Source organism: Lactuca virosa, chromosome 6 (genome assembly GCF_052849685.1).
Source record: "Lactuca virosa cultivar CGN04683 chromosome 6, Lactuca_virosa_CGN04683_v6, whole genome shotgun sequence".
NCBI lineage: Eukaryota > Viridiplantae > Streptophyta > Magnoliopsida > Asterales > Asteraceae > Lactuca > Lactuca virosa.
In genome coordinates, this window is record NC_136431.1 from 245255375 (window position 1) to 245279040 (window position 23666).

The following is a 23666-nucleotide window of genomic DNA, read 5'->3' on the forward strand; positions in this document are numbered from 1 at the left end:
TAGTATAATAAGGTCACCATGAATCGAAAATCGGGAAACAAAATGTTTGGCTATGAGATTGATTTATATTCATGTCTTGTGTCCATATGATATCTTGTATAACGAAGGAATAGTTGGTCACTTATCTTAGGGCTAGCGTTTGATATCGCTTAGAGTTCGACAATGACTTTGGAAACTGTCACACCCCCAAACCAAGGATGGTGGAAACGTTCGGGGGTGGAGGACTTCATGTAAAGTATCACAACAACGAGTATAATAGTGCTCAAAGTAAATACAACCATCATAAATATAATTGAAAAGGTTACACCATAGTATATGTTTACATGTTTCAAAATCAATTACATTATGATGACAAAATAAACTGTTTGACGATTTAACGTCCCATCCTCAAAGTGCTGATGTTTTCCCGTTTCACTGATTTCCTGAAAATACAAGTAGTTTTGAAAAGTGTCAACAATTAAGTTGGAGAGTTCATAAGAGTTTTGTTTGAGGAAGAAACCGTTTTCCTTGTAAAAGCGATAGAGTATGATTTCCAGAAAATCCAATATTTTCTTAGTTAAGTGTGAAATGAATGCTCCTATGTTATGCGATAATGAACCCTAGAAAGAACCATAGATTCCTTCTATAATTACTCAGCGTATATAAGTTATATAAAATTTAAGTTAAATAAACCGTTGAATATAATGGGTCTGCCCTAGGTCCACAACCAAACAAGGAACATGAGATAAGGCGGGCCCACCAATTCTAAGTCGATTTCGATTCAATTTTTATATAACTCTAACATGTAAACTTAGCAATTATAGCTGAAAACTAACAATTCTAACGATATGTAATTTTAACATCATAAAACCATTTTTGTGTAAAACTGGTACTTTGTATTTGTACCCCTTTTTGTATGAAAACCTGGTACTTTATATTTGTACCCCTTTTTGTATGAATCCGGTACTTTGTATTTATACCCCTTTTTGTATGAGAACCGGGTACGTTGTATTTGTACCCCTTTTTTTGTATGAATCTGGTACTTTGTATTTGTACCCCTTTTTGTATGAAAACCTGGTACTTTGTATTTGTACCCCTTTTTGTATGAATCTGGTACTTTGTATTTGTACCCCTTTTTGTATAAAAACCTTTTGTAATGAGTTCGTAATGTAAATGAACATAAACTATACCTATTATAATTTATCAAAATGTTTGTAATGTGTATGCAACCTAACTATACCTATTATAGTTTAGCATGGTTGCTTGATGTGTATAAGAACCCTTTTCTATGTAAGTCGAATGTATAGCAAAAATATAACTATGTTTATGATGCTTTGATTTGTACTAATGGTAATGATGGAGGATTCTTACAATTCAGTGAATATTTTCTGTTATATAATTATACCACAACAAGAAACACATGTAAAATATGAAATCCCCAAAGATTAACACTTTGCTCAACAAGTTACAAAGTGTGATGAAAGTTATAAGCTGTTACTAGTTTTTGACCTTTCTACACTGTTTTAGAAAGATCATAGAAAAATCATACGAAGTCGAAAACTGAATCCGTAAATTCTGAGAGTTCACAAAATGTCTCTAGTTTGTTCATAATTTTTATTATGATTTTTAGAAGTCTTTAACTTGTGTTAAATTGTTCATATTCACAGACTGGTCCGAATTTGTTTCTGAAATGATAGGCAGTTTTGTAAAAATCGCCATAAATCATAGAAAAATCGTATTGAGATGTGCAAGTAGTCATTTTAAAGGTATGAACCTGAACTATTTGCATATTAAACAGTTTTGAAAGACATTAAGTTTAAGATAGTCAAAAGAGTCCGTGAATAAGACTCAACTTTTCTGATGAAAGCTTTTGTTTGAGTTTAGTTAAGTTTTTGGTGTTTTAACTTGTATTCCCCCCCCCCCCCCCTAAAACTTGAAGAAAACATGAAAATGTAGGGGTATGAACTCACCTTGAGTGATTTCAGTAGATGGATGATGAAGAAAAGAAGTGTTCAACTCAAGAACACTTAGAAGATTGCTTGAAGATTCGAAGAACTAACACAAATATGATGAAGTTTGTGTAAGCAGCCTATGATTTGAATAGAAAGAGGTGGAATAATCATATGAAGGATGATAATACTTACCAAAGGTAGAAGAAAAGCTTGGAGAATAGCCTTGAATCTTGAAATTTAGAGAGAGAAAGTGAGAGAGAATGAAGTTTGTTCTTTGGTGGAAAATGAGAGAAATGTGAGGAGAGAGGAGGGCTTTCCAGCTTTTGACCAAGTGTGTGGCTGAAAATGGTGGGAAAAGTACTATGGAATGACTAGGTATGGTGGAAGGACAAGGGGTTGTACTATGAAGGTATGGGGAGGTTGCTTGTGTCATTGTCCAAAGGATAAGTCAACACTCCACCTAAATATCTCACCAAATAGATTTTATTCTTAGGCAATGATTTTCCTCAAAATATGATTAAAATATGAATATTTAGGGTTTTATATGTCAAAATACGAGTTTTGGTGAAAATTCCATGTTAAAATAATTAAAAACGGGCTTAAAATGGAGTCGTGGTCGAAAACCGGGCAAAAAGGCGAAAATCCGAAATTTGGGGCTGAAGGTCGCGAAGGCTCGGTCTTAGCAGCACTAGAACCGAAAGTAGAAGAGGAACCGAGAGTAGGGTTCGGCTGCGCAGGGTCACCTCTCGGACCGAATGTGCAGTCCTCTCGGACCGAAGGTGGGAAGGGGAGAGCCGAAGGTCAGGTCTCGGTTCGGATTTGTCAGGGGACCGAAATAGATCGAACCCTCAGTCCATTTCGGCTGAGAGGGTTTCGGTTCTCAGGAGGTTTCGGTTCCTTAAGAGGGTTCGGCTCCTTAAGGCTGTTTTTCGCGTAGACTTCCGTTTTCGAGCTGGTTTCGACTAAATTAAGGGTCGGGATGCCCCCGGTGATTATAAAAAGTTGAGAGAGATTTTGAGAGAAATTTGGGAGAGATTTGACTTACTTGGAGAGATTTGACATACAGAGAGAGATTTGGGAGAAATTTCACATACTTGGAGAGATTTGACATACAGAGAGAGATTTGGGAGAGATTTCACATACTTGGAGAGATTTCTCATTCAGAGAGAGATTTGGGAGAGATTTCACATACTTGGAGAGATTTCTCATACAAAGAGAGATTTGGGAGAGATTTCACATACTTGGAGGGATTTCTCATTCAGAGAGAGATTTGGGAGATATTTCACATACTTGGAGAGATTTCTCATACAGAGAGAGATTTGGGAGAGATTTCACATACTTGGAGAGATTTGGGAGAGATTTGACATACTTGGAGAGATTTCTCATACAGAGAGAGATCTGGGAGAGATTTCACATACTTGGAGAGATTTGTGAGAGATTTCACATTCTTGGAGAGATTTCTCATACAGAGAGAGATCTGGGAGAGATTTCACATACTTGGAGAGATTTGGGAGAGATTTCACATTCTTGGAGAGATTTGAGTTAGAGAGAGATAGAGTGAAATAGATTGGGAGAGACTTCTTTTGTGACCTTTTTGAGTGTTTGGCTTTGTAAATCAAGGTTTGTAAACCTCGTTAAGTCTTGTTATGATTGTTATATGCCCCCGAGGGTTAAGGAATAATGTTTTATCGAGTAGATTCATCACTTGCCCTAATTAGGGTTTAGAATTTCCGAACACGTGAAAACTCTAAGTGATACTTTGTATTAAGATTGTGAGTGGTACAATAAGAATCATAATGGAAACCCTAATATACAAGGGCTAGATGAGTTCACCGGTTTGACTTGTTGACTTTAGTTGACTTTGACTTGACCAAAAATTGACGGTTGTCACATCATCCCCCCGTTAGAAAGAATTTCGTCCCGAAATTAGTGTTTCGACTGGGACTTCAAGAATTTGGAGGAAAGATGGGGGAACTTTTCGTAGTGTAAGTAATTGATACGGTGGGGAACAACCCGCTTGATGTTAAATGACGACCTTGGAATTTCTTATTGTAACTTGAGCTGAGTCGATTTAAAAGGAGTTATTGTTTTGGAATGATAGTGTATTCTACGTGTGCCTTTATGCTCTCCGCTTTATACTTGGTATTACCATTATGAATATTTTATAATCTAATTTGTGAGTACTAGTATCACGAATGCTTCAACAATTTGTGATGAAATTTGCAATATAAGTCCTACCAGGTCTTTTATAATCGCTTGGTGTAAACTAATCGTATATCATTAAGATTGCAAGGGCGTTCGGATGAGTGACCCCGACTTAAGCCCACAACCAAACAAGGAACAGGAAATGAGGCGGAATCATACATTCTAAGTCCATAGAATCTTAATGGTATATGACCATAATGTTTACACTAGCCATCATAGATTCACTAGTAAAAACCCTACGTTTTTATATAGATGATAAGACTTATTCGGGTTTTGCCGAGTTCTCGAGACTTATGGTTGATATACTTTAATCGATGCTAGTTTTAGTAATAAAAAGAAATTTAAACTTTAAATGTCGATGTTAGAAACACGTACTGATATTTACGGGCGGTTCTGGGGTGGTCTTTCCTGTGGTGATCGCAAGCACCCTTCCACCATCACCGGCATCTCTTGTTCTTGGGCAGTCCCTTTTAAAGTGTCCCGTTTCGCCGCAGTTGTAACAGGCTGGGCTTACTCCAATGCCAGGGACCTGGTTGATGGGTTGTGCTGGTGCCTTACAGAAACGGACAGTGTGCCCCTCTCTGTTGCAATTTTTGCAATGCATCTTTCGGCAAGCCCCAGTGTGATGGAAGTTACACTTGTTGCATTTCGGAAGGGTTCCAGCGTATTGTTTTATGGGTGCTGGCGTGGCGAGGGTTGTGGCAGCATGAACAACAACGATCTGTTGCTTCTTAGTGAAGTCCTGGGCTGGTTGGTCCTTCTTGTTGTCCCAAAACTTTCTTTTGTTGTTCCCTCCTCTTGTTTGATTAGGGGTAGTTGTCGTAGTGTCATGGCTGGCACGATGGTCGATGAGTTGTTGTGCCAACTCCTTGGCGTTGTTGAAGGTAGTTGGTCTTGAGGCTAACACGCTATCTTGAATTTGGGGAGACAATCCCCAGACATATCGTTCCAGCTTTTTGTTTTCCGGGGTGACCATAGCGGGACAAAGGAGTGCTAGATCACATAATGGGACGGTATAAGTCGTAAGATCGGAGCCCGTCATCTTAAGATTCCACAGTTCTTGCTCTAGCTTTTGCACTTCGCCCCTTGGGCAATATTCCTTCAGCATCATCGCCTTTAAGTCCTCCCATCTTAACGAGTTAGCCACTGCAAGCGTTAGTGACTTAACGTGGCCTTTCCACCAAGTGAGGGCCTGGCCAAAGAAAGTGTAAGCTGCAAATTTGACCTTGCTTGCTTCGGGGAATGCATAAATTTCGAAGACCGTTTCGGTCTTTTCGAACCATTGCATCAATGTGATGACGCCCTCGCTTCCATTGAAAGAATCGGGTTTGGCACCAGTAAAGTCCTTGTACGAACATTCCCTCGTACGTCCTATACTGTCCCCGTGGTTAGAGTTTGTGGCTCCAGATCCAGCACCACCGGTACCATTCGTACCAATTTGTGATATTGCGGCTGCCACGGCTGCTGTTACTGCAGCTTGGAACATTGCGGGATCAAACTGGGGAGGTGGTGGCGGGGGTTGTGTTGCTGCTGCGCTTCCTGAAGTTCTGGAATTTTTCTTCGGTGGCATAGTTCTGTCATAAGTTGTAAAGATGAACAGACGGTAAGTTTCCAATAGCAATGACAAGTCGGATGTTATTGAACTAGATTTTTCTGTATTATGCTTCGACTTAAAAGTATCTTGCATGCAATTCATAAAGAAAGTCCATATGAATGAATTTATGAGTTTAGTAGTGACCCAAATGTAATCTTGTGATTTGTTACATGCCTGATCTACTCCTAAGATCACTTGACATATACCAGTTGTGTGTAATTAAGGTTTGATAGGCCGTTTGAACTTAATGAGTCTGCCCTAGACCCACAACCAAACAAGGAACAGGACCCAAGGCAGACTCACCATTTCTAAGTCGATCGCCTCTTAATTACACATAACCTTGAGGTATACATTAAGTACTCTTAGAGTCATCATAAGCAAATCGTTTGTAATACCTTGTTATGAAATATGTGGTAAACTCCCAATGAAATAACATGCGTGCCAATTTTTATTGATATACTCTAGTTCATAGGGTTCAGGAAAGTTTGACCTTATAATAGGTCTACGTTTTTGTTAATGTAAGGAAAAACTTTGACGGTGATCTTGGTGGTAGAACCAACCTCCATGATTTTGGCTGACCGTTGCGCGTGTTTGTACGCTCAAGTGAATGACGCAGCGTGTTATGACGAGGAGGGCTTTGTCTACTAATCCTCCTCTGTTGAGGTTGCAGAAGCCTCATCTATGTCATGGGGAGGGTTTTAACCTTGTTCCTAACTGCGTCTCTGTAGATCTATGGCTTATCGAGGTGTCAGACCATGGAAACCTCGTCGGGGTATGGCGACTGGAGGGTGTATTGTAGACCTTGGGCTCTTCGTCAGAGTCTTCTCCTATCTCTTTTTTGTCTTTATCTTCTTTTTGGTTTCGCTCCCTCCAGATCTTCATCTGAATTGTCTTTGGGTCTTACTCTATTATTTCCTCGGGGTCCTCTCTGGGGCTTTCTTCGTTCTAACCACCATCTTCCTGGGTAGGAGAATAGGGGTCTCCTGGCAGTTGAGCTCTTGCAATGTTGCTTGTGCGAGAATAGGGGTAGAAGAGATAATTAACAGGCATCTAGTCCTATAATTACTTATAGGGGGTGATCCTTATCAGTCATGTCTATAATCACCTAGTGCATACTAGTTATACATAATCTGAGATGGAATAGACCTTCGAATAAATGACTCTACTCTAAGTCCACAACCAAACAAGGAACAGGAAGTAGAGCAATAGTCATAGATTTTGAGTCTATAATATCTTTAATTATGTATAACTTTAGTGTATGCACTCAGTCATTATAGACCTACTAATAGGGGTCTTTAGTTTTCACATAAGTTGGTTATAGTAGCACAAAATACTCCTATAGTATTTTAAATGTTTGACTTATGTTCTTAATGTTTCTTGGTAGGTTGAGTTGGTAAGTTTTAGACTTGTTGCAACACCACAACCATTCCCGGGCATATGCTAATCACTTCTGGGTTAGACATAGTTGATCAGGCTATGTCATTCCCAGACCTGACCATACATCCCCAAGCCTACTTGTGCCATTCAACAATCATTACTTTTGTTTTGTCCTAGTATGATGTTGACCTTAGTATGTATGCATGTATGTATACTTTTAACACGAAACTATTTATTTCTAAAAGTATAGTCTTTTAAAAATGTTTAATCAGAGACTTTAGTCCCAATGCATTTATAGTTTGTATATCTTATGTGGTTCGATATACTTAGTTCACTGTAAACAATGCTCTGATACCAATCTGTCACACCCCCAAACCAAGGATGGCGGAAACGTCCGGGGGTGGAGGACTTCATGTAAAGTATCACAACAACGAGTATAATAGTGCTCAAAGTAAATACAACCATCATAAATATAATTGAAAAGGTTACACCATAGTATATGTTTACATGTTTCAAAATCAATTACATTATGATGACAAAATAAACTGTTTGACGATTTAACGTCCCATCCTCAAAGTGCTGATGTTTTCCCGTTTCACAGATTTCCTGAGAATACAAGTAGTTTTGAAAAGTTTCAACAATTAAGTTGGTGAGTTCATAAGAGTTTTGTTTGAGGAAGAAACCGTTTTCCTTGTAAAAGCGATAGAGTATGATTTCCAGAAAATCCAATATTTTCTTAGCTAAATGTGAAATGAATGCTCCTATGTTATGCGATAATGAACCCTAGAAAGAACCATAGATTCCTTCTATAATTACTCAGCGTATATAAGTTATATAAAATTTAAGTTAAATAAACCGTTGAATATAATGGGTCTGCCCTAGGTCCACAACCAAACAAGGAACAGAAGATAAGGCATGCCCACCAATTCTAAGTCGATTTCGATTCAATTTTTATATAACTCTAACATGTAAACTTAGCAATTATAGCTGAAAACTAACAATTCTAACGATATGTAGTTTTAACATCATAAAACCTTTTTTGTGTAAAACCGGTACTTTGTATTTGTACCCCTTTTTGTATGAAAACCTGGTACTTTGTATTTGTACCCCTTTTTGTATGAATCCGGTACTTTGTATTTATACCCCTTTTTGTATGAGAAGCTGGTACGTTGTATTTGTACCCCTTTTTTTGTATAAATCCGGTACTTTGTATTTGTACCCCTTTTTGTATGAAAACCTGGTACTTTGTATTTGTACCCCTTTTTGTATGAATCCGGTACTTTGTATTTGTACCCCTTTTTGTATAAAACCTTTTGTAATGAGTTCGTAATGTAAATGAACATAAACTATACCTATTATAATTTATCAAAATATTTGTAATGTGTATGCAACCTAACTATACCTATTAAAGTTTAGCATGGTTGCTTGAGGTGTATAAGAACCCTTTTCTATGTAAGTCGAATGTATAGCAAAAATATAACTATGTTTATGATGCTTTGATTTGTACTAATGGTAATGATGGAGGATTCTTACAATTCAGTGAATATTTTCTGTTATATAATTATACCACAACAAGAAACACATGTAAAATATGAAATCCCCAAAGATTAACACTTTGCTCAACAAGTTACAAAGTGTGATGAAAGTTATAAGCTGTTACTAGTTTTTGACCATTCTACACTGTTTTAGAAAGATCATAGAAAAATCATACGAAGTCGAAAACTGAATCCGTAAATTCTGAGAGTTCACAAAATGTGTCTAGTTTGTTCATAATTTTTATTATGATTTTTAGAAGTCTTTAACTTGTGTTACATTGTTCATATTCACAGACTGGTCCGAATTTGTTTCTGAAATGATAGACAGTTTTGTAAAAATCGCCATAAATCGTAGAAAAATCGTATGGAAATGTGCAAGTAGTCATTTTAAAGGTATGAACCTGAACGATTTGCATATTAAACAGTTTTGAAAGATATTAAGTTTAAGATAGTCAAAATAGTCCGTGAATAAGACTCAACTTTTCTGATGATAGCTGTTGTTTGAGTTTAGTTAAGTTTTTGGTGTTTTAACTTGTATTCCCCCCTAAAACTTGAAGAAAACATGAAAATGTAGGGGGTATGAACTCACATTGAGTGATTTCAGTAGATGGATGATGAAGAAAAGAAGTGTTCAACTCAAGAACACTTAGAAGATTGCTTGAAGAGATTTCACATACTTGGAGAGATTTGACATACAGAGAGAGATTTGGGAGAGATTTCACATACTTGGAGAGATTTCTCATTCAGAGAGAGATTTGGGAGAGATTTCACATACTTGGAGAGATTTCTCATACAGAGAGAGATTTGGGAGAGATTTCACATACTTGGAGAGATTTCTCATTCAGAGAGAGATTTGGGAGAGATTTCACATACTTGGAGAGATTTCTCATACAGAGAGAGATTTGGGAGAGATTTCACATACTTGGAGAGATTTGGGAGAGATTTGACATACTTGGAGAGATTTCTCATACAGAGAGAGATCTGGGAGAGATTTCACATACTTGGAGAGATTTGTGAGAGATTTCACATTCTTGGAGAGATTTCTCATACAGAGAGAGATCTGGGAGAGATTTCACATACTTGGAGAGATTTGGGAGAGATTTCACATTCTTGGAGAGATTTGAGGTAGAGAGAGATAGAGTGAAAGAGATTGCGAGAGACTTCTTTTGTGACCTTTTTGAGTGTTTGACTTTGTAACTCAAGGTTTGTAAACCTCGTTAAGTCTTGTTATGATTGTTATATGCCCCCGAGGGTTAAGGAATAATGTTTTATCGAGTAGATTCATCACTTGCCCTAATTAGGGTTTAGAATTTCCGAACACGTGAAAACTCTAAGTGATACTTTGTATTAAGATTGTGAGTGGTACAATAAGAATCATAATGGAAACCCTAATATACAAGAGCTAGATGAGTTGACCGGTTTGACTTGTTGACTTTAGTTGACTTTGACTTGGCCAAAAATTGACGGTTGTCACAGAAACCACACTTTGCTCGTTATTCAGAGTCTATACTTGCAATTGTAGTTGACGACTTATCCAAGTGGGAGACTGTTGAAATAAGTTGTCTAAGGTGTTAACTAAATTGGTATATTCTTATGAATAAAAGCAAAATCCTTTTTAGGTTTCCAACAGATCCAGATATAGCTAGTAATGATGAAAGAAAAGAGAGGAAATAATTTGTTAATTTATTATATTATTAATAAATTAATCAAAAATTGATTAGAATTAATTTAAAAATAATCATAATTAACTGGAAATTAATTTTGGGCTAATTATATTAATTAGAGGTACAAGGGTTGAACTGCAATTGCTTAAAAGTTAAGCAAATGAGAGATTTTAGAACCCTCCTTGCTTGGACGGTTTTAGGAGCTCCTCCAAGGGTTTTGGAAGCCTCCATATACAGATAAGGAAACTGATTTAAATTACATTAAAATATATTATTTTAATATTCAAATTAGATTTATCCAAAATATCTAACAACTATAAATAAACCTCTAGGGTTAGAATTTTCGATCATCCGTCCCTTTGGGAAGCCTATGACAAATTCTTCGTCCCCCCTGCCTCTCTAAATCGTTTTTCTAGTTTCTACGGTTTTGGTGTGAGTCATTAGAGACAATCATAATTTTGATGGTATTTTTCTGATGAGCAACTGAGGATTAAAGAGTGGTGCATACGATTGTAACACTAAAGGTATGTAATTCTACTTGTAAATTTCGATTACACTGGGGTTAATGATAATTTCAATATTATATTGCTATAATGCGTAAAGACATAGATCTTTAGGTTGCATGAGCCCATACTTAGATTTTATGATAATTTCATTGTGCAAATATGTTAGATGTAACCTCGAAAACCCATCAAAAATCTCTTGAGAAAACGGTTCGGAGATTCATTTTTTCGGGATCATTAACTAAAATTTTCAAAAAAAAAAAATCATCTTTCGTGAGACTATAAAGATGAATCATCGAGGAGTTCGTTTGGTCAGTTTTTTGTAACCCATGTTATTTTGGTATCATTTAATGATTATTTATTTATTTCACCAAAAAACATGCAAATGGTTTATTTCTTACGTTTCTCATGAAAGTTTTATTTTATAACTATATATATATATATATATATATATATATATATATATATATATATATATATATATATATATATATATATGAAAGATTGTGGAACGTTGGAATAAAAGAATTAACAGTTATAATAAGAACAAAGACGTTTTCAATTTTATATATATATATATATATATATATATATATATATATATATATATATATATATATATATATATATATAGGCTTATGTTATTTTGTTTTTACTAACTATTGTGTGTCAGAATGCACAGATCTGGACCACCAGATGAATAGAATCAACAGTCATGATCTGAGGGTCTATGATATTACAATAGGGTAGCATGTATCATATAATCACACAAATTTCAGCAAAACGGTATTTTGGTCAATTAACCTACTTTAAAAAAGGAAATTTTCGGATTTTAAGGGATCATTAATTCCCTTATTTTTAAAAAATCTGAATTTTTTAAATTAATTCTAATTAAATTTTAATATTATTTTTAATAATAACCGACTTTATTCTATCAGAATAACAAAAAGTCAACAATAAACTAGTAAATAAATTTGCAGTTTTATTCTGGCAGAATATTGTTTAATTTAAGATACTTTTTATATTAAACATGCTTAAATAATTTAAGATACTTTTTATATTAAACATGCTTAAAAAATTGTACCACAATCAAAATTGTAAAACATAAGCAACAAATATCAAATTAATATATTCTTTTTATGATTACAACATAGTACGCAATAGTCCACAATCATTTACGAGATTCGGTTTGTAACTATGAAAAAAAAATGTATCCGAGTCCAAATTTTGCAAGGGTCATGGAGCTATGAAAGCATGTTCTTGTGTTAGCCTCTACCCTTCGAACTTATGTATCTCATTCATAGGAGCTCTTGAAACCAATCGGAATTATCGATCTTCATGGTTTGATTATGTTTAATTATGTAATTCAAAATTTCATCCAACGATCTTGAAATTATGATAGGGTTGAATATTTTGCAGCTGCTTTCTGAGCCTGCATAGAAGAATAGATAAAGTTTATATCAAATAATAGTAATAATACTTAGATACAAATATTTGGGATCTATTTTATCATTTTACACAAAATATATATGTAATTTAGGTTTAAGGGATCAATGAGAAAAGAAAAGATAGTACATCACTTAAAATTAAGATATTGATCTATAGGTTATTAGATTATTATTATGTGAATTTAAACGGTCAAAAACCAAATTTACCTCTTTCTCCCAATCACAACGAATTGTCAATAACCCTAATATGATCGTCTGTAACGCGGTTCCACCAAAAATCATTCCTCCCCATATTCCCTATTTTTCGAACACAAGATCATTAATTTATTTCAAAAAAAAAATCTTCATAAATTTCAAAAAAGGAATACTACAATGTTTATGGAGAAAAAAAAAGAGTTAACCCATTATCCATACCTCGACTCCAAGATGAAAAACCAAACCCAAGACAACTCCAAGAGGTACACCAACCAAATAGTAGGAGCCCAAATTAATGTAAGCAACCCATGATTGCCATCCGGACCCCACCGCGACCCCTTGTAACAAGTAGACTCGATAGATAATAATATTTGTACACATTGTCAAACTAATAACTCAAAAAACTACAGTAGGGTAGATGAAATTGCATGATTATGTGTTTATGGTAATCCAATTAGATAATATATTAAAAGTTTACCGGATATAACGGGTTGAATGCTGTTAAGAAGGATCGTGAAAGCTAAGAGCCAAGCCATGGTATCAACTGCTTCAAGAACAACGGTGCTCGATGAGAAAATTAGTGCAAACTTGTCATGAAACGTCACTATCAATGCACAAAATACGAGCCCAATGACAGACGAATGCAGTATTGCTACAATGGTTGCGTATTTTGCCCCGTGTCCATTACCAGCACCGAGTTCATTGGACACTCTTACTCTGTAGTAAAACATGAATAATAATGTCACTTTCAAAACAGTATATGTTACTAATAAATTTTTAATCTATAAACATTTTATTTAACAGTCAAAATAAGTACAGTTTGACTCGATATACACCATAGATATGATTGAGATTGACAACACTATTTATAAAACGATTGTTAGGTTGTCATGGAGGAAGAATGGTTGTTTTCAATAAAGAACAATTTGTACCCAATCATGATAACAATGTTACGCCAAATGCCATAAATTATAGTCTCTATTGATCACATGGTTGCATGTATAAAATTGATGATACTTTGTACGATCGCTTAAATTATGTTTTATGAAATGCTTGTTGCTTAATTTTAATCCAAAATACATAAACGGTAAACAAATTCATAAGAAAACTATTAAAATGTTTTTTCCACTTTGAAAATGCAGAAGAGTGTTCATACCCGATCCCGGCAAAAAAGGCTAGGGGAATCATCATTTCCCAACCATTGATGTTCATGCTGCAAATATCGTCACAAGCATAAAAAAGGTATCTTAGTAATTTAAATTGAAATTGTATATTTTAGTACAAATATTTTACAATCATAAGAGTTAATACCAAATTGACACTGCATCCACGGCAATGGTCGCATTCTTTAAAAATGCAGTCATTAGTATCAATATTCGATAGTACCAATTTTCCAAACTGCATAGACATATCAAGTGTTATTAATCCACAATCAATTTATATATGAGACTGCCATCCGGTATCACATGTATCACATGCCTAGCCATGTCATCTGATATTGGATGATTAAAACATTTATGTTCATACATATGATAACGGATGATTATAACCTAAAACAAGGTTAGAATTTTGGATAATTGCAAATTTGGGAAGAATTATACCAAAGCATGACACCGGATGCAACCGAAAGCTTTACAAATTCCCACAAACCCGAAAATGCTTCCATCGAGAAACCGTTCCATGTCAAAGGACACCCACCATAAACAGTATACGCAAACAACCCAACAAAATTCAACCACCAAGAAATGTCCAATGCCACAACCGTCCCCACAATTCCAAACTCGAAAACCGAAGTAAATAGCCAAGTAATCAAAACATGGATTGCAAGAATCACCAAAGAAACCCACGCCAAAACCGGAGTTTTTAGCTGGCTTTGCAAGAACCGTTGTACCGGGAATAGGAATGCAAATGAAAAATGTTGTGGGATAAGCCATATTGCGGCTTTCCCTGATAGTTCAGCTACCTCGTCCGATTGACCTAATAATTTTAAGATCGGGGTGGCATATATGTATAGTGGCAGTGTCACGATACAACAAAACATTAAAACAATCCATGATCTTTGCATATATATCCCGATCATGTTGTATCTTTTTGCCCCGAATGCTTGCCCACATAGCGTCTCCAACGCACTCGCCATCCCAAGCTATCATAAATGTACAAAATGTTTACCGCATAAGATTGGTTTCTAATATAGGGGGGTGTTTGGATAAATAGTTTTTAGCTTATTAGCTTATTGCTTATTTGCTTATTGCGGTGGGAATAAACATTTTTTTTAAATGTGTTTGGATTAGCTTATTGCGGTGGGAATAAGCAATAAACAATAAGCAATTAAGTGTTTGGCAAAATAAAACAGTTTATATGAATAAAATGACCAATAAGCAATAAGCAATAAACAATAAGCATTCCCTCCATTGCTTATTAAAATCAGTTTATTTGGCTTATTCCTACCGCAATAAACTGATTTTTAAAGACTCCTATCCAAACACTTAAATTTGCTTATTGCGGTGGGATTAAGCAATAAACAATAACCAACCTATTTTTTCCCTATCCAAACACCCTAGGTACAAATAGAATTAATCGGACCAGTCTATCGGTCCAAAGACTATTCTCAATGTATTAATATTCGTACCATAAAGGTAAAAATAAAAAAACAATGACTACCTTTTTTTTTTGGTGGGACAATATAACTAAGCTGTAAAAGTCACCCAGTGTCGGTTTCAATTATCAAGTCCAAAGAAAGAGAATAGGTGGATGCTATGAACTACTTCTTTTCTTCAACATAAAGTGATTTCAAACAAAAAAATCACATAAGTTATATAATTGTTATTTAACTTTTAGAAATAATTTTCTCTTTAAATCCCTTTTTTTTTATGATTTTAATGTAAACAAATAATAAGAATTGATTTTTTTTAAGTTTATATCATTAAAGAGACCGATTTATCTATATGAATCATATATTTTGTTAAAATTTTCTAATTACAAGTTACATATTTGGTTTTATAAAAAAAACACCCATTAAACATATTTTGTAAAAATATATAATAAAAATATCATTTTAAAGCATAAATTTTTGTACATAAGAACAATTTTTATTTATACACAGTAATTTATAATTTAGAACCTTATACACTACTATATTTTAAAACATAAATAATTATACACAAATCATCTTCCAATTTTAAACTTGCATGAACATTGACAAAAAAATATGAGAATTGAAAAATAGCATATAATTTTGCATTTATCAAGTATACACATACGCCACAGATCACAGGAATTGTTATCTTTCCAAACTTTACCTTCAACAAACGTATATTCTTTCTATTTTTAGGTGTATAATGTTATATGTTCCTCCTACGTGGCAGTTTTAGAGGTCGACCATCGTCCACTGTACATATTGCAATATGCCCCCAAAGTATAGAGAAATGACAAAAAGAACATATTTATCAAGAGAGGATGTCATCTGATAAGAATTTACTGGCGTGCAATAAAACAATATTTATTAACCAAAGATGGATTACATAATACTTACAATTAGGCCGAAATTGAAGCCGACGATGACGCCGGTGGAGATGGTGATGGCAGCGAGTTCCAGGTCACCAAGGTGGCCGGCGAAGGCTTGGGTGACGACGTTCATGGTAAAGGTGGCGACACGGCTGAAGATGGATGGACCGACTATGTACCAGAGCTTCTTTGATTCAATCCAAAATCTTGATTTAGCGTCTCCTCCCGCCGACCGTTGTAATAAGGCATGGTTCAGTCCTTCCCCGCCGCCGGTATTCTTCATAGCCTACGCTTTTTGAGGCAAGAAATTGGAAATTAGTGGAAGAGGAAAATGACGATATATATTGGAGGCGGAAATTGTTTATTTGCACACGTGTCCTTTTATATCATTTGTGGCTATAGTCTATAGCGAGATATGTATAGAAAGTAAGTTTATAACATGTTTATATAAATTGTTAGGAAATTCGAGTGTGCACTTTAAAAATGTAACAGGAGTGTATTAATGCAATCAGGATCGATATTGGATGTTGGGATTAAGTTCTGGATGGGTGTTGGTTGATGAGCTCCAAAACTTGAAATCATCGGGAAATTCAACGATAGCGGTACGTAATTTGGGATAAGTCGATGTGTCTAAAATCTTAAAAGAATGAGAGGCGAGGAGTTGAATCATTCCACTTGAATGTATGCTTCTTATTAGACTGTTAGTAGATTGTTTTTGTAACCAGCAAATGAATATATTAAAAGTACCCCCACCCATCTAGCAAGGAACTAGAAGAGCAAGGAGAGCAAACAAATTACATTCAAGAAACATGAAACGGGTTAATAGCCCAATCACCCCATATATAGTTACAGCTTCTCCTTCTGCGTTTTATCCAACTAAAAACATGGGACTTAATGTTGTTTGCCACCTTGGTTGGGGATAATCAAAGATCCTTGAATAATCGATCACATCTCGCCTTCCAAATCCACGATAAGGTTCCATAGCATATGTTGATGAAGTTGTTTCTCCCTTTCTTGGAATTATACCAAGACGCTGCATTATGAATTTCTAGAATTGAAGTTACCTGTATATCACACCCTTTAAGGACCCATTCCCACACTGTTTTTGCGAATGGACAATTAAGTAGAATATGTTCGGTTGTCTCCTCCTCATTCAAGCAATAACTGCACACCGATTCACTATTGAATAATCCCCGCTTTTTTAGTTCAACTGAGGTTGGGATCCGTCCCTGGTTTGCTTGCCATATGAAGCAAAGTACCTTGATAGGAATTTCACACACTCATTCAATTTTTCCACAAGTGATAGGATGTAGAGGCTTATCAATCATCTTCCTTAGGGCTTGCACACGAAATACCCCATCAGGGGTTTAAGGACATCTCCACTGATCATCTGCCACGCTTGGCTGAAAACTACCAAGTAAGGATGATATATTTGTAACGCCCTGTTTCGAATCGCTTTCCTAATTCGGGACTGTTGCCTGAAGATAGGTTGTTATAAGGCTTAGGGCCTTTGGAAAAGAGAGATCTAGACCCATTTAGGTACGGATAATGTAATTGAGGTGATCCGAGAGTTTGGGTTGTGCCTTGGAGCCAAGGGGTATATCGGTAAAGTGGCAGTTCGAGGACTTAATGAATTTTGGATTTTCGTTCGGAAGGTTTTGAGGTGAGGATAAGTTGATAGATGTGTAGAGCTTCTCGCCACCTTTCTGTGGATATAAAGAACGTCAAAAATGGAGTTGCAACGAAGAGGTTATGGCCGTTTGAAGTTGGAGTAGTTCGGTTGAGTGATCGTTGACTTGTTGACCAAGCTCATTTAAGGCTCACGACGTGAGCATGAAGTGCTCACGACGTGAGGAGCGCCTGATGCACCAAAACCCTAATTTTCGGGTATTTAAAGGTATGAGATGATTAGGGTTGCTTCTCCTTGGCCTCTTTCACTCCCAAGACCTCTGAAAACCCTAATCTCAACCCCCATTGAAGTCCTTGATCATTCTTGGTGCTATTCATGAGTTTTTGGGGTATTTGAAGCTCATTGAGGAAGAAGAAGATCATTGTGGTGCATTTGTTGGCATCTTGGCTTCATCATCAGCTAGTTATCCAGCTTTTAGACCTTTGTAAGTCCTCAAGCTTATGCCTTTCCTTTCGTTGCTTACTAGATCTAAGTTTCCATGCAATTTATGGCTTGTAATGTTGGCTAACATGCGTGGGATCCATAAAGTTGGCAACTTTATGGATCATGGTGGTATCTTAAGTCTTATAAGTCTTAGATCTGGATTTTGGTCATGGATTTGGACTCCAAGCTTGAGTCTTGGACCTTTTTCCTTCATTTTGACCTAAGTAGGTGTTTAAGTCATGTATTAGACATATGTAACTGAAAAGCTTCGATTTTTATGGTGCTTGGGGCTAAAGAAGACCCTCTAGACTGTCCCATGTTAAAGCTTAATGGATTAGGAGCTTAATGCTCATTTTTGGTCAGATCTGGACTCACGGCGTGAGAGCGTGTTCAAGGAAGTTTTCTGGGCCAAAGTCACGACCTCACGACGTGAGCATCACCTGTGCAAGTTTTGGGCTCTTTGATTGTTAGCTAGCTTGGTATTGGACCTATCCTTTGGTTTGGGCTCATAATGGACTTAGGATTTTAGAATAATGGATTTCTGGTTGGGCTTGCCTTGCTGGGCTTGCCCTAATGGGCCTTGGATGGTGAATTGGACCTTAGTAGGCCCAATGTAGTAGGCCTTGATTGGGCCCAATGGGCTTGGACCTTTGGGCCATCGGAAAAACATTGGTTCAAAAAAGTAAATGGGCATTAGGGAAAGGCCCACGTAAGGGTTTGGGCCCAATTTGGAAAATTAGGCCATTGATGGGTTTTTATGGATTTGATAGTTTTTGGCCTTGGTTGTGAATCTTGTTGGGCCAGGGATGAAATGGTCATTTCACCCCAAGAATGGATTATGGATCATGGTTTGGGACCCAATTGCTAATTGGGTGATATTTTGGTCTTGATAGCTCGAGGAGTTGCCTGGACAACAGCTAAGGATTTCGTGCAGTGAGTTTCAGCATTCGAGGTGAGTTACCTTCCCGGTATAAGTGGGTCGAAGGAACAATTGCCGACCCACTAGTAGTTGTTTAGAGTAGAGATGATTGTCTTTGTGATAATTGTCTGGTGTGCCACTATCTGTTGAGATTTATGTGCTTGTATGCTATGTTATTACGTGGTAGTGGTAGGGGTGAGGTAGACCCCGTAACCGGTCGAAAGAGACCGAAGGGGTAGGCGAGTACCCAGATATGCTAGGCAGTATGTGATTCATGTGCTTATATGCTAGGATATTATGTGGTAGTGGTAGGGGTGAAATAGACCACGTAACTGGTTGAAAGAGACCGAAGGGGTAGACCAACACCCAAATATGCTAGGTAGTTACCGGTTAAAAGAGACCGAAGGGGTAGGCCAGCACCGAGATATGCTAGGCAGTTACCGGTTAAAATAGGCCGAAGGGGTAGGCCAACACCCAGATATGCTAGGCCGATATGTTTATTGTATGGTATATGGTATGATGGGGGGAACTCACTAAGCTTTATGCTTACGGTTTTCAGTTTTGGTTTCAGGTACTTCCTCTTCAAAAGGAAAGGAGTCGGCATGATCGCAGCGCATCACACTATGATTTCCGCACATGAGATCTTTGGGAGTTCTACTCTGATGTTTTTTTCTTATGACATGTTTTGGTTATTGAGATATTGGTTTTTGATTATGATATGGGATGATACTATTGATGTTTTCAAACTACTGATTTTATAATTTCGTAATTAAAACTTAAATTTTTGGTCATGAATTTAGGATGTTACAAGTTAGTATCAGAGTCTTGGTTTGAGGGATTTGGACACACCTTTAGGGGTGTCTCGACTCAAATCGAGGGTTTGAGAGATTTTTACAAGAAAAATATTTTTTGTAAAATTAAGATTAAGGGTTTTTATAAAGAACAAGGAGTGTGATGCGTGCAATCGGTCGACCTCAAGTAAGTTTTCCCCAAGATACCAATACATGTTATATTATGATATGAAGTGTGAATATGTGAAGTGCATGCTAGATAAGGGCTAAGGATCTACAAAGGATGCCTTGTATGCCTACTGTATGTGCTTTTTTGAACTGCATGCTAGTATTGATTAGTTAGTGATATGATGACATGTTTAGGATATGCCTGGTTTGGTTACTCAATGCTCGAATGCTGCTTGCTTTTTGCTTTTATGAGTTCTAGTTATCTTTAATTAACTAGTAAACGAATACGTTAAGTTACATATTATGAGAACTAAAAAAATTTTAGAAGGTTAGGTCTGACCTTATTTCGCAGCTCTCGTCTGAGTCCAACCGTTGTAGGGTAGCACCTTTCATTCGAAGAATTATCTGGTCTTAGTAATATGTAATGGTATTCACATGCTAGTTAGGGAGAGATAGGAAAGACTTATTATGCAGCTGATAGCAGAGAGTGGGTCGGAGATTAACCTAGGGTAAGCCTAGGATGAGATTAGTGTTGGGAGCCGTATTAGTGAAGGGACTTGGTGGAGTCAAGGCAATTCTTGAGGAAAGTAGGGACAGATGTGGAAAGTAGTACGGGCCCGTACTACTGAAAGCAGAGGATCCGTACTCGATTCAAGAAGGGCTGCGATAAGACCAGGAAACTTGTAGTACGTGTGTGATCCCTCGATATTGGATTAGTATTCAGATGGTTGTTATGGTATGTTCCAGCATGGTGACGCTACGTGATGGGCCAGTTGGCGGTTTTGGTACCGACAAGGGATCAAGCTCGAACTCTGGAGCCGGACAACTCGATGATCAGATGAGGGAGATTATTGCAGCTAAGATTACGCGCAGTTTCATTGACCAGACTCTTGTGATCTTCAGTACGGTTAAAGAGGGAATTTTGGAGATCCTTGATGAGAGGATGAGCGCATTTCGCTTTGAGGTGATGGATATGATGGGGACGCGCGCGATGACGTTTCGGGAGTTCCGAGCTTGTGGAGCTCCAGACTATCATGGGATTATGGACCCCATTATCAGTAGGAGGTGGTTAGCGGATATAGCTAACGCGTTGAGGACGCGTTTCTGCCCCTGGGAGGCGAATGCTTCCTGCCTGTTGAAGTGACGGGCACGTGATTGGTGGGAAGAGATTGGTAATGAGTTGGGTGATGATGCGGTTGATGTTGTGTCATGGGATGATTTCTCGATCGGGTTCTAGCAGAGTTTGCTCCGGCAATTGAGGTGCAACAGTTGGCGCGAGAGTTTTTGGGTCTCCGCCAGACTACTGAGACTGTGGCATAGGTCACTGCCAAGTCTCGGGAGAGGGCTTTATTGGTACCACAATATGGAACAGATGAGTAGATGAAGAACGTGAGGTATCACGATATGCTGCAGGATGATATCAGGGAGTTCATGAGTATTTCGGGGTGCGAGACCCTGAATGATATGACTTCTAGAGCCCATAAGTGGGAGATAGATTTGGAGCACATTGGTATGAGGGGTTCAGATAAGGTGCTGACATTGGAGGGTCCTGAGAAGAGACCCGAGATTTCTGACCAGCGCATGAAAGGCCAGCAGGGCCGGAACCTGTACAGCACGAGGGGACTTGTCGTTCCATAGGTTTGGGCTGGTACAAGTGTGGCAGGTTTAGTAATGTTAGCAGGGATTGTCCTAAGGGGGCAAGCCCATTATGTTTGCTCTGCGATCAGGTGGGCCACAAGAAGGCCGAATGTCCGATGTTGAGGGGAGGAGCAGTGAGCGTGCCTGCCTTAGATACTTTGAGGATCACTGGTGGATGAGAGGGTAGAGCAGGAGCCCCAACGGAGAAGAGTCGGAATTTGTAGTGATGTGCAGGAGAGATCAGGATTATAGCAGTTGATGCTGCAAAAATGTCATATGCCAATTGCATACCATGAATTACTAAGTGGTTAGTGAAAGGTCGTTTCCCCATTTTACTGGTTTGGAGTGTTCAGGGTTATCTTGGGATAGGGTTGAGATAGGTTCAGAGGCATTATGTGAAGGCCTATGGTCAGGATCAGCAGGATGGTTATTCAACATCGTCAGGATTCGGGGGTGGTAGTGATTGTTCTTGGAGTGGCTGTTGGAAGCACCAAGAGAAGTGGTCTAATGCTGAAGTGTGCTCTGAGCACCGGTTAATTGGACTTCAAGATTTGAGTGCGGTATAATTTCAAGGCATCTGGAGTTATCAGTATTGTTGGGATTCAGAAAGTGTTCATCTAGTCTTCAGGGGTTGTGTGGTCTTTTACGTTTGTCTTGTAATGGATCGCTAACACTGGTAAGCGCAGGTTGTCAATTGTTTGATTATTAGAGAATAAGAAGGATTGAGAATCCTTCAATTCTCATGTGTCGTGTAGACTTAGTCGAATCTAAGTGTGGGAGAATCGATCAGGTATTCAGGAAGCATAAATAGGTGTGAAACTAGGATGAGTTTCGCATCCCCGTCAGGGAGGAAGGTGGTCGAGTGGCAGTCTAGATTGAGGATTGTGTGAGTTGGGAGTTCGGGAAACTTTCCAACAATTGGTTCGCATTTTTCTTGGCATCGGATAACGGGCTTCTGGGACTCAGGTTGGGGTTCCAGTCATAAATTAATTTCTGTTGAGAGAAAAACTTAGAGACACACTTGAACAAATGTTAGAACAAGTAGATTGCGGAATAGTTAATCTCAACGGATCTAAAAGCTCAACAATAATATAAATAAGTTATAGTTAGATAGTTAGAGAGTTAGTTGCGGAAAAGTAAAGAAATAGAAATGACAACAATTGTTATATCAAGTATACACATAAGTTGATTCATAACGAGGAATGCATTCAAACCAAGTTAATAAGGAAGATCAAACTTAGTGATTAAGTCACAGAAGACTTGCTCCGAAAAGAGATTATATTCAGATGAATTCTGGTAAGATTGAAGTAGAAAGAGATGAGTAATAGAGAGATAGAAAAGATAACTTCAGAAATGTGTATTCAGATAGAATGCATAAGTTATCCGTATTGAATACAAAGAGAATGAGCTCTATTTATAGAGACTCAGAAATACACTAGATTACATCTCTATGAGTAGCCATGCAAGGCATACTGGACAATAGAGTGTATTACAATAAAGATAAGTAAAGTAACCTAGCTAAGTGACTGCGGTAGGTAGACTCCGGTTGCGGTTGCTGATGAACAAGATTTGACTGCGGGTGCTGAACTTGTTGCGGTAGTTGGAGTGGCTGCGGTAGCTAAGTTAAAGAGGGTCACTTTTATGATTCAACAATTTCCCCCTAAGTAAGCTCTTTAACTTTGGTTCAGCTATCAAGTTTGAGGAACTTGATCAGGATCCACCAAAACCTCCTGATGTTTTCCAGCCAAGTGATTCTCCTTAGGATTTCGAATTTGACTTTTGCGGTAGTATGCTTTGATCTTTCAACTCCGACTCGGCAGATGTCTAGTTGCTTCTTGGTCAGGCGATGCATGGCAGTCATAGGAATGAAATATTTGACATTATCAGTCTTCCTTTTGAAAATGACTCCAAGTTCAGGAAAGTTGGTTGCGCCTAAGGATCTTTCTTGAAAGCCTTCGGTAGGCATAGGCGTAGGTTCGAGTGGTGGCAGATCAAATTTTTGGGCTATGGTGGGGTAGATGTCCGCATCGATCTTGGCAAAGTCACAGACTGTTTCCTTCAGAAAAGTGTTAGCCCTTTCA

At 37.5% G+C, this 23666-nt stretch overlaps 1 protein-coding gene across 1 annotated transcript; it reads right to left on the bottom strand.

The window, feature by feature from the left end:
• Positions 1–11879: 11879 nt before the first annotated feature.
• Positions 11880–16324, bottom strand: LOC145119521 (protein DETOXIFICATION 27-like). The gene is made up of 8 exons (XM_079055187.1): positions 15985–16324; positions 14054–14595; positions 13764–13850; positions 13609–13665; positions 12931–13169; positions 12672–12790; positions 12465–12554; positions 11880–12241 (listed from the first exon to the last, which is right to left on the bottom strand). Exons 1-8 carry the CDS (start codon positions 16237–16239, stop codon positions 12203–12205), a joined length of 1428 nt encoding a protein of 475 aa, XP_078911313.1. The 5' UTR covers positions 16240–16324; the 3' UTR covers positions 11880–12202.
• Between the last annotated feature and the right edge of the window lie 7342 nt (positions 16325–23666).

Excerpts from the sequence above, each read along its gene's own strand:
- LOC145119521 (XM_079055187.1), bottom strand. The coding sequence starts at position 16,239 with ATGAAGAATACCGGCGGCGGGGAAGGACTGAACCATGCCTTATTACAA. Across the intron at positions 14,596-15,984 it reads GCTTCAATTTCGGCCTAATT|CTTGGGATGGCGAGTGCGTT; the intron begins GTAAGTATTATG and ends CATTTATGATAG. Across the intron at positions 12,555-12,671 it reads TTTTTCATCTTGGAGTCGAG|GGAATATGGGGAGGAATGAT; the intron begins GTATGGATAATG and ends TTCGAAAAATAG.